Below are 12,075 nucleotides of genomic sequence, written 5' to 3' on the forward strand. Positions count from 1 at the left end.
TTACATCATTCTGAAAGTAATTAAGCTACCACACGCTACTGGGAAATGTAGTTAAGCTACTAGAGAGAACAACAAGAGGGAGAAACACCATGCTCAATTAAAATAAAACTTTATTTGTATAGAGTAAAGGGATTGTCATCTCACTCCTGTTCACCGTCGTAGATATCTTTCCAAGGATAAGATCTTTCTCGTCCTAAGTTAAAGATGCCATGCACAGCCTCATATCATAGATCACGTCTGAGGACAGTTTTAGCATGCAAGACCCTTCATCAGAGTTTTCTTTTTGCTTCTTCCCACATTTGCAATCAAACGCAAGAATTTTCCCCATCTCCTTCTCGCTATGGGCGTTCACAGAATCGACTGAAATCAAAACTTTAGCTTCCTCCGCGGCGACATCATCATATTCATCTCGGTCATCATCAGAAAACTGTACGCTTTCCTCAATGTCTGTATCTGATGCGTCTGATAAACCATCTTCCGAGGCATCACCTCTATCCACAAATTAATCCATTACCATGTCAATCCATTCGTTCTTGTCGCTGGCACTATCAAAATTCAGCTCAGTAATTTGTCGGAGAGCTTTAGCCACATTACCTGCGTTGTCACACATGATAGAATCTCCCAAGACACTTGTTATCACTCGTAAAAAAGTAGACTAGATTGTGAACAACACAAGGTATTTCCTGACTACTTATGCAGGAATGTCATGGGGAATGGTCATTAATATGGATGTCCCGCCATTGTCCTGCCCCCTCGCAACAAGCAGACAGAGAGAGAGATAGAGAGAAAGAGAGTTTAATTATTTAACTTTTTCTCATGTTTACCGATCAAATATCAAGGTATTAGAAAGTATACATGTTTAAGAGGTAATTTCTGTGTTTTCAATTAAAACATGATTTTGTAGAGAATCACCTCAGCCGACTTGCACCTGGGTTCAGTGGCTCCTGTCACATATAGTACCAGTACATAAGAAAGGGGACCATACTGATCTATGAAACTACAGGCCTGTTAGTTTACATTGCATCACATGTGAAGTACTGGCATCTACCATTAGAGACAAGTTAGAATTAACTTGATGGTTTTCCGTAGGGAAGGTCATGCCTAACGAGCCTATTTGCAATTCCTTGGGGAAGCTAGCAAGTGTTTTGACTATAACAGGGCTTATGATATTATATAGTTAGATTTCCAAAAAGCATTTGATAAGATGCCACATGAGAGACTAATTTTCAAAATTAAGACAGTAGGAATTACTGGAGGTATTTCAAAGTAGGTTTGGAACTGGCTACAGGGTAGAACACAAAGAGTAGTAGGAGGGATCTTATCTCAGCAGGGAACAGTGGGAAGTACAGTCCCACAAGGGTCAGTGCTGGGACCACTGCTCTTCCTCATTCATATAAATGACCTTGACGGGGACATAGGTACATTAGTCAAATTTGCAGATAATGCAAAACTTGGAGGTTCAGATAATAGTTTGGAATTTACTAAAGTAATCCAAGAAGTTTTTAAAATTCAGAAGTGGGTGGAAACTTGGCAAATTAAATTTAATATAACCAAATGAAACATTCTGCATGTAGGAAATAAAAACATGCAGGATTACTTAATGGGAGGAACAAAATTGGAATGGGGTCAATTTGAAAAAGACTTGGGAGTAATGGTTGATCAAAGCCTTTCAGGTTCTAGGCACTGTGCTGTAGCAGTAAAAAAAGGTCAACAGGACACTGGGATATATACCCAAAGTAGCATAGATCCAAGGAAGTTATACTGATCTTATATGATGCATTTGTTAGACCACACTTAGAGTATTATGTGTAGTTCTGGGGACCGTGCTACAAGAAATTTATCGAGGCTCTGGAAAAAGTTCGAAGAAGGGCAACTAAGTTTGTGGGTGATTTGATTGAGACTTTTAAATTTATAACAGGGAATAACAAAGTGAACTGCAAGAGATTATCCTGGTTGAGTTCTGTTTTTAGAACGAGGGTGCATTAGTGGAAATTAGAAAAGGGTAAATTCCGCACCACCATCAGGAAGTGTTTCTTCACACAGAGAGTAGTCTCTATGTGGAATGGCCTGCTAGGTCATGTAGTTGAGGCAGAAACTGGGGGTTTTCAAAACCAGGCTTGATACAGTGTTAGATACTATCTAATTTGTAGGCAAACCAATGACAAGGTGCACTAGGGAGGAAAATGGCAAGCATTGTTGGGCTGAATGGCCTGTTCTCCTTGTTATGTTATATTTTATGTCATGTTATGTTATGTTTTATGTTAAACAGCTTCCGAACAACGTCACTGCTCCTAGACTAGTGTCAGACAATGATTAGTCATGCTGTGACAGTTTTGTCCAATGTTGCAACTTTTCAATTAATCACAACACATTAAGAGTGAACAAAAATATATTTCTTTACAGAAGTTACAATGGTCTAAAATGAACTTCAACTTTTCTGATATAGAAATGTTGGCTAACCCTGAGCTGTGGTTCCCATAGTTACCTTGTAATAAATTCTGGAATGTGGAGTGATTCCCACCTCACTTGCTGTGTGTGGAATGTGCTGTACTGATTTACCTTTTGAACAGGGGCTGGAATGCGCTGTACTGATTTACCTTTTGTACAGGGGATGGAATGCACTGTATTGATTTACCTTTTGAACAGGGGCGGATGAGAGCTTTGTGTTTTTTTGCTTAGCCTGACCGATCTTGCCAAGTTTGTCAAAGTCATTTGATCTTAATTTACAATCCGCCTAGTGGTCTGAGAGGCCTGTGGAGTGGCTCCTAGAGGAAACATATTTTTGGCTTTTCTGTTAAATGAATCAAATATACTGCACTATGCTAACTGTGTGAACTTTTTGGAAAGTAAAATAATAAACATATTTACTTTACATTTTTTTGTTTCTGTGTGTAGTTTACATCCCTCTCTCCAATGGGAAGTCATTTAGCTGGTGTAAGGGCATCATATTTAAGGCTGGGCAGTGGCTGTGGCCATGCCTTCTACAAATAGCTGGTGCAGACTCAGAACAGCCCATACTCTTATTTACCATTGTCTTTTCCCTCTCAAGTGATGGAGCAGAGCAATTTGATGGCTGCTGGGACTGACCATGCCAACAGAAATATTGACAGAGTTCTTACTTTTGACACAACAGGACTAGCATTAGAGAATGTAGAATGTACAAGTGAAAGGGAATGTATGATGGATGTAGAAGTGAAGACAGAAGGCTGAGTGTAAGCCGTTAGTGCTGTTGTTGCCCTGGTAATGCCGGCTATGTAAGTCTCATGAGTTTGGCAGGTGACTGAATGAGGCTTAGCTTTGAGTTCATTACGCTCTCACTGGTGTAATGGAACCAGCATATGTAGACCAACAAAACATTTCCCCAAAAATTGCATCACAGTCTAATTTCTGTTCTCCTTTATAGCTCTAGCCCTGATGTACTACCTGGAAAGATGGTTTAGCAGGAGGAGACCAGACATTTCATTTTGGATGTTTAAACTTGATCTTGAAGTCTGGGGATGGGATGCACCGGGCCTTAAAGGGATACTTCACTTTGGAGTTGATTGACCTTGTCTTAGTGTATGCTTCTGAATGGCCCTGTCAGATTTAGTGTGTTGGGTAAACCTGTCAACTTTATGATGGTTGTGGTTTTTGGTCTAAAGCAATAAAATACGATTCAGGAGCTTGGACAGCAACATTAAACTTCCAGCATTTGTACTTACTTTTCTGAAGAATAATCAGATAATATATGTTCCATTTTATTATTGCTTCTCAATGAAACATATCGGCACAATGTATCAGTCCATTCAGCCATCATCTTACCCGCTTGTTCCTGGTCACGGTCGCGGTTGGGGGGGGGGGGTGGGCTGGAGTCTATCCCAGCATGCATTGGGTGTGAGGCAGGTATACACCCTGTACAGTTCACCAGACCATCACAGGGCACGCACACTCATGCCTACAGGCAAATTTAGACTTTCCAGTTTGCCTGGCTTGCATGTTTTTGGACTGTGGAAGGAAACCCACACAGACGTGGGAAGAACACGCAGACTCCACACAGAAAGGCCCCTTCTGGGATTGAAACCAGGAACCTACTAGCTGTGAGGCGACAATGGATTCAACAGCACCACCATCATCTTAATATAAAAGCAGATATACATTCATCATTTTGAATAAATGCATTAAAATTACTAATTGTGACAAGACTTTATATGAAAGTAGCAATATGTGGATTACAAGGTGGATTTCTCTAGTGGCGTGACACTAGCAGATTTGTGGTATGATTCTGGTATTTGCACATTTACACATTGATTAATGTTAGTTAATTTGAAGTAGCTTTAAATCCATAGTATCAAAAGGCCTTTGGATCATATGCTTACACACAGGTGGCTCTTGAACTCCCTTGGCACTGAACTGGATGATGTGTTGATCCTGCAGTTCTGCCATTGCAAAGGCCTCATTAATCTCTCTCTCTCTCTCTCTCTCTCTCTCTGGCCAAATGAGACAGAGAGAGAGAGAGAAAGAGAGCAGCGCCTTAAGAGAGTTTGGCTTGTGGGGCACTATAGGTTAACATGTGCTTTGAGTAAAACCTACACTAAAGCATTAAGCAGAGTTAGCTATTTTATCCTTCTGCCCACTGGCTTGCAGCCGGATTGGCTGAATCCTCTGGAACTGCCGACCCAGTGCCCCTCCCTGTCTGTATGTCCTGTCTGTCTGTCTGTCCTCCCCGTCTGTATGTCCTGTCTGTCTGTCTGTCCTCCCCATCTGTATGTCCTGCCAGTCTGTCCTCCCCGTCCGTATGTCCTCCCAGTCTGTATGTCCTCCCTTCCATATGTCTTCCCTGTTCGTTTGTCCACTCACATCCTGTCTGGAAAGGACGTCTGCCTGACTGTCCGTGCTTCTGTCTTAGCTGCCTTTCTGGGAGACATTGCCTTGGACGAGGATGACCTACGCATGTTCAAGAAGGACCGCATCCTGAACACAAGCCAGCAAACCCTCCCGACCTTCAACCTCACAACTGCAGGTGTGAGTGCTGTTTGGCCAGGGATGGAAGGGGCCTAAGGGGTGATCAAACAAACAAATGACATTTTGTAACACTCAGTGTCTTTTGAAAGACAGAACAGTCTGTTTACTTCAGGACTCTGTGTTTAGTGTTCTATTTTTAAATTCCTAAACCCTGTAGAGGGGTGGATAAGACTCTGATGAAAAGTTGGGTCACAATGCCTCAATGTATTTTTGCAAACAAAGATTTTGTTCTGTACAAAGGCCCCCTTACTCTTTCCAGACTGCATGGCCGGCTTTTCTTAAAGTTTGTGAAACCAATGTGTGTAAGTCACTGCTTGGTTTGTTATGCTGAATGACAGATGCTTCAGCCGCTGATTTGAGTCTGTATGCCACAACACCAGGTCTAAACGTAACTGAGCTGGGCCTAAACAGCACTACCTCTGAAAACCGAAGCTCACGTCGCAGGAAGAGGGCGGCAACCTCCCGGTCTGAGAGGATTTGGCCAGATGGGGTCATCCCATACGTGATTAGCGGGAATTTCAGTGGTGAGTAGGGGTATGTTCTAAAAGCTGTGGGCCTGAAGCCTTAGTCCATTTGTCCATTTGTAAAATAACCATTGGACTGCTGCATTAGAAGGTGCGTACAACTTGTGGCTTGACGGGTTTTCATTAATAAGTACATGAAACAACAGTATTATAATTGAGTTGGGCCCTGAAGTGGGGGCAGGGCATGGTGATGGGTTTAAAAACACATAGCTCCAAAGCTGCATTGGTGAAGTGCTGCTGGTGTATTTTTTTGAAAGAAGGTTTTTGTTTATTGCTTTTGCAACACATAAACAACGTTTGAAATGATGAAACTTTTTGTTAGACTGAGGTAGGTTAAGCTGAACACATCAGCCTAGCCCCTCAGACACTCTCTGATTGGTGCTTCCATAGCTTAGCCTGCCCTCCCTCCCCCCCGGCCCCAGATGCCCTCTGATTGGTGCTTCTATAGCTTAGCCTGCCCCCCCCCCCCCCCGGCCCCAGATACTCTCTGATTGGTGCTTCCATAGCTTAGCCTGCCCTCCTTCCCCCCCGGCCCCAGATGCTCTCTGATTGGTGCTTCTGTAGCTTAGCCTGCCCCCCCTCCCCCCCCCGGCCCCAGACACTCTCTGATTGGTGTTTCCTTAGCTTAGCCTACCCTCCCTCCCCCCCGGCCCCAGACGCTCTTTGATTGGTGCTCATCTCTAGGCAGTCAGCGGGCCATATTCCGTCAGGCCATGCGTCACTGGGAGAAGCACACCTGCGTGACATTTCTCGAGAGGACGGCCGAGGAGAGCTACATCGTGTTCACCTACCGACCTTGCGGGTGAGGCTCCTCTGAAGGGAAGGGGGAGATGGCAAGTTCAGGTGGGGAAGTTTAGATGCTGGGGGTGGGGTAGGGTCTGTTATCAACTCATTCCCTTATAGCTCCAGACTCTGTCCATTACGACTGCTCCAGACTGTTCCTTATGTCCCAGACTGGTGGCGACATAGCTCAGGGGGTAAGAGCGGTTGTCTGGCAGTCGGAGGGTTGCCGGTTCGATGCTCCTCCCTGGACGTGTCGAAGTGTCCCTGAGCAAGACACCTAACCCCTAATTGCTCCCAACGAGCTGATTGGTACTTTGCATGGCAGCCTTTCACCATTGGTGTGTGAGTGTGTGTGTGTGAATAGGTGAATGAGAGGCATCAATTGTAAAGCGCTTTGGATAAAAGTGCTATATAAATGCAGTCCATTTACCATTTACCTTACCTTACCTCTTATGACTGCTCCAGACTCAGTCCCTTATGACTGCTCCAGACTCAGTCCTTTATGACTGCTCCAGACTTAGTCCCTTATGACTGCTCCAGACTCAGTCCTTTATGACTGCTCCAGACTCAGTCCCTTATGTCTGCTCCAGACTCAGTCCCTTATGTCTGCTCCAGACTCAGTCCCTTATGTCTGATCCAGACTGTCCCTTATGTCTGCTCCAGACTCAGTCCCTTATGTCTGCTCCAGACTCAGTCCCTCATAATTGCTCCAGACTGTTCCTTATGACTGCTCCAGACTCAGTCCCTTATGGCTGCTCCAGACTCAGTCCCTTATGACTGCTCCAGACTGTCCCTTATGTTTGCTCCAGACTCAGTCCCTTTATGACTGCTCCAGACTCAGTCCCTTATGTTTGCTCCAGACTCAGTCCTTTATGACTGCTCCAGACTTAGTCCCTTATGACTGCTCCAGACTTAGTCACTTATGGCTGCTCCAGACTCAGTCTCTTATGACTGCTCCAGACTCAGTCCCTTATGACTGCTCCAGACTCAGTCCTTTATGACTGCTCCAGACTTAGTCCCTTATGACTGCTCCAGACTCAGTCCCTTATGACTGCTCCAGACTCAGTCCCTTATGTCTGCTCCAGACTCAGTCCCTTATGTCTGCTCCAGACTCAGTCCCTTATGTCTGATCCAGACTGTCCCTTATGTCTGCTCCAGACTCAGTCCCTTATGTCTGCTCCAGACTGTCCCTTATGTCTGCTCCAGACTCAGTCCCTTATGACTGCTCCAGACTCAGTCCCTTATGTCTGCTCCAGACTCAGTCCCTTATGTCTGCTCCAGACTCAGTCCCTTATGTCTGATCCAGACTGTCCCTTATGTCTGCTCCAGACTCAGTCCCTTATGTCTGCTCCAGACTCAGTCCCTCATAATTGCTCCAGACTGTTCCTTATGACTGCTCCAGACTCAGTCCCTTATGGCTGCTCCAGACTCAGTCCCTTATGACTGCTCCAGACTGTCCCTTATGTTTGCTCCAGACTCAGTCCCTTTATGACTGCTCCAGACTCAGTCCCTTATGTTTGCTCCAGACTCAGTCCTTTATGACTGCTCCAGACTTAGTCCCTTATGACTGCTCCAGACTTAGTCACTTATGGCTGCTCCAGACTCAGTCTCTTATGACTGCTCCAGACTCAGTCCCTTATGACTGCTCCAGACTCAGTCCTTTATGACTGCTCCAGACTTAGTCCCTTATGACTGCTCCAGACTCAGTCCCTTATGACTGCTCCAGACTCAGTCCCTTATGTCTGCTCCAGACTCAGTCCCTTATGTCTGCTCCAGACTCAGTCCCTTATGTCTGATCCAGACTGTCCCTTATGTCTGCTCCAGACTCAGTCCCTTATGTCTGCTCCAGACTCACTCCCTTATGTCTGCTCCAGACTGTCCCTTATGTCTGCTCCAGACTCAGTCCCTTATGTCTGCTCCAGACTCAGTCCCTTATGACTGCTCCAGACTCAGTCCCTTATGTCTGCTCCAGACTCAGTCCCTTATGTCTGCTCCAGACTCACTCCCTTATGACTGCTCCAGACTCAGTCCCTTATGACTGCTCCAGACTCAGTCCCTTATGGCTGCTCCAGACTCAGTCCCTTATGTCTGCTCCAGACTCAGTCCCTTATGACTGCTCCAGACTCTGTCCCTTTTGTCTGCTCCAGACTCAGTCTCTTATGACTGCTCCAGACTGTCCCTTATAACTGCTCCAGACTCAGTCCCTTATGGCTGCTCCAGACTTAGTCCCTTATGACTGCTCCAGACTTAGTCCCTTATGTCTGCTCCAGTCTGCCCCTTATGTCTGCTCCAGACTCAGTCCCTTATGTCCTCTCCAGACTCAGTCCTTTATGACTGCTCCAGACTCAGGAATAAATTATAGAGCAGGCAGTGGAATGCTTGGGCTGATAAGTCTGCCCAGACATTATTCAAGGGGACTTTCTGCTGCTGCCAGCCTCCACTCTGCCCAGATGCACCAAACGCACGTTGTTTCACTTCTGTTCTGTTCCCAAAGTGTTTCTGTGTATGATCCAGCTCAAGGCAGGTTAGTTAAAGCAATACTTTATGCATACAGTGAATGGCATTACGTTTGGGACAAAGCTATATATTTTTGATTTAACTCTGTATTCCATAAATTTTTATTTTTGGTCAAATAATTCATGTTTCTAAAGTGCAGATTTTCAGATTTTATTAAAGGATGTATTAATACATTTTGATTTCACCATGTAGAAATAACAGCACTTGTTAAAAAATACCCCCCCCCCCCTCATTTCAGGGCACCATAATGTTTGGGACAGATGGCTTCACAGGTTTTTCTCATTAGTCAGGTGTGTTCAATTGCTTCCTTAGTGCAGATATAAGAGAACTTTCATTATCTAGTCTTTATTCTAAGTTATTCTAAGTATTCTAAGTCTGAGTTAAATCCGGAAAAATGGAGGTCACGGTGTATGTGCATGTTTGTGTGTGCATGTGTGTGTGTGCGTGTATATATATATATATATATATATATATATATATATATATATGCACACATACTAGTTCCAGTTTTCCAGCTGACTCCCTTCCCTGACCCTGTCCCCATCCCATCAAAAGTCAGCATATGTTCCCCTGCAGATGCTGTTCTTTTGTGGGGAGAAGAGGAGGGGGTCCCCAGGCTATCTCCATTGGAAAGAACTGTGACAAGTTTGGCATCGTGGTGCACGAGTTGGGTCATGTGATTGGATTCTGGCATGAGCACACTAGGCCTGATAGGGATGACCATGTCAGCATCGTCAGAATGAACATCCAGCCTGGTAACACGCCTCACTTCCTGTCAGTCTGCTCACTTCCTGTCAGTATCCCCCATCAAAACAACTAGTGTTGTTTTACATGAGCTGCCTGTACCTTCACTGTTAGTTCACAAGGATAACCACAGAGTAGAGGCTCAACCTTATATACTGACTTCTTATCAAAACCTGCAAATGCATGGCAGATGACCGTTTTTTAACGATTGTATTTTGTCATATATACTATGATTATTTTATCATATTATATTCAGTCCAACAACTTTCTCCCCCTCCCATGTAGAGCTGCAGCTTTAAAAGGTATTTTGAGTGATCCAGACCATGGCTATCCTTACCATTCAAGATCATCATTGTGGTGCCCCGCCACCCCCCCACCCCCCAACAACCTTTTTTAATTCTTACAGATTTTGTGTGTGTAGTTATCATTCATGTACCAAAGTGGGCAGGGGTTTTCAGCGTTTCGCAAGAAAGGAATCCAAATTAACTATGACTGGCCAATCAGTGAGGCTCTGGTCGCATATTTATAACCTGTACATTTATGACCAATCAGTGAGGCTCTGGTTGCATATTTAAAACCTGTGCATCTATGGCCAATCACTGAGGCTATGGTCACATATTTAAAGCCTGTGCATTTATGGCCAATCAGTGAGGCTCTGGTCACATATTTAAAACCTGTGCATTTGTGGCCAATAAGTTAGGCTCTAGTCCCATATTTAAAACCTGTGCAATTGTGGCCAATCAGTGAGGCTCTAGTCACATATTTAAAACCTGTGCAATTGTGGCCAATCAGTGAGGCTCTGGTCACATATTTAAAACCTGTGCATTTGTGGCCAATAAGTTAGGCTCTAGTCCCATATTTAAAACCTGTGCAATTGTGGCCAATCAGTGAGGCTCTGGTCGCATATCTAAAACCTGTGCATTTATGGCCAATCAGTGAGGCTCTGGTCACATATTTAAAACCTGTGCATTTATGGCCAATCAGTGAGGCTCTGGTCGCATATTAAAACCTGTGCATTTGTGGCCAATCAGTGAGGCTCTGGTCCCATATTTGAAACCTGTGCAAATGTGGCCAATCAGTGAGGCTCTAGTCACATATTTAAAACCTGTGCATTTATGGCCAATCAGTGAGGCTCTGGTTGCATATTTAAAACCTGTGCATTTATGGCCAATCAGTAAGGCTCTGGTCGCATATTTAAAACCTCTGCATTTATGGCCAATCTGAGGCTCTGGTCACATATTTAAAACCTGTGCATATATGGCCAATCAGTGAGGCTCTGGTTGCATATGTAAAACCTGTTTATACACTAATGGGGCTCTTGCCCCTCAGCTGTTGCACCGTGCCAGTTGTATGTGAGCCATAGTGTCCTTTCCCCCACAGGGCAGGAGTACAATTTCCTTAAGATGGAACCAGGGGAGGTGGATTCACTGGGGGAAGTGTACGACTTTGACAGCATAATGCACTACGCTAGGAACACCTTTTCCAGGTAGGAAAACATGTGGCTATATATTGAAGGGACATTTATCCAATTTGCTGTCTTATGGTCAAGGTCAAGATCAAAGGGCTGTAAGCATCCATTCACTTTAAGTACGGGTTATGGGGGGATATGTGGCAGCGATTCCCCCCCATGCGGACATCTGTGGTCCCTTCTCTATCTGTTACCCTCTGCTTTCCACTAGCTGTACCACTAAAAAGAAAATGGCGCTTCAGTGGGGCAGATTGCATGGGTTTAACATGCTGTGACTACGATTTGAATAACTGTGATTTATGCAGTTGACTCATAGCAAACTATTTCATATCTGCAATATTTGGTTATTATTATGAATCCAAGAAGAACAGAGGTTTTTATAGAATACTGGTGGTGAGACAGAATGAGGGAGAGGAGATGAACATGTTAAGACATTCCTTCATATGAGAGTTTATACGGATATTCTTCATATCGAAACGTTTCACTTGTCCCCTGTTCATTGTCTCATTGCTGAGTTTCGTTGCTTTTCTAAATGATCTTCACCACCACCAATGTGTAGCACCCACCTGGGTGATGCATGGCAGCTATTTTTCACCAGAATGCTCACCACGCATGAGCTGTGGTGGAGAGAAAATTTTTAGCCAGTTAAAGCAGGGGATGATTAGATGGCAGGTTGAGATAGCCAGGTTGGGAATTTTGCCAGGACACCAAGGAACCCCTTACACTTAATGAGGTCTTAAACCCCTTTGCGCAGATGCCAAATCTGGCCAATCCTTGCCCATTTAGGAGGTGCTCGTGAGAGAGCTTTATATCTCCAGGTGTGAGCATCGGAGACTTGGAAAATGGCTTAAATGAAGCAAGACATTTATACCTTTATTTTTACCTAAATTATGAATATGAACTAATAATAACCATCCCTAATGGGTAGCCTAGATATTTTTTGTCTTTCACAGAACAGCTTTTTGTATTTTGTGATCTCGACATAGCAGACTTGTTCCCTTATTTTGTAATCATGAGAAAACAAAAATTGTTTTCTTG

The 12,075-nt window shown here is 44.3% G+C and overlaps 1 protein-coding gene across 4 annotated transcripts in view; it reads left to right on the forward strand.

Annotated features, from left to right (window-relative positions):
- The window catches only part of LOC118213089 (bone morphogenetic protein 1-like), a 64,623-nt gene that overhangs the window by 11,163 nt on the left and 41,385 nt on the right, over nucleotides 1-12,075 (forward strand). For 3 of the 4 annotated variants that reach the window (XM_035391753.1, XM_035391754.1, XM_035391755.1), the window contains exons 2-6: nucleotides 4,886-4,999; nucleotides 5,382-5,525; nucleotides 6,210-6,327; nucleotides 9,402-9,580; nucleotides 10,950-11,055. In XM_035391753.1, the coding sequence (XP_035247644.1) occupies nucleotides 4,886-4,999; nucleotides 5,382-5,525; nucleotides 6,210-6,327; nucleotides 9,402-9,580; nucleotides 10,950-11,055 (661 nt within the window). Of the gene's footprint in view, nucleotides 1-4,885; nucleotides 5,000-5,381; nucleotides 5,526-6,209; nucleotides 6,328-9,401; nucleotides 9,581-10,949; nucleotides 11,056-12,075 lie in introns of those variants that run through there. The other variant, XM_035391756.1, reaches the window with a different exon arrangement.

Source organism: Anguilla anguilla, chromosome 14 (genome assembly GCF_013347855.1).
Source record: "Anguilla anguilla isolate fAngAng1 chromosome 14, fAngAng1.pri, whole genome shotgun sequence".
Classification (NCBI taxonomy): domain Eukaryota; kingdom Metazoa; phylum Chordata; class Actinopteri; order Anguilliformes; family Anguillidae; genus Anguilla; species Anguilla anguilla.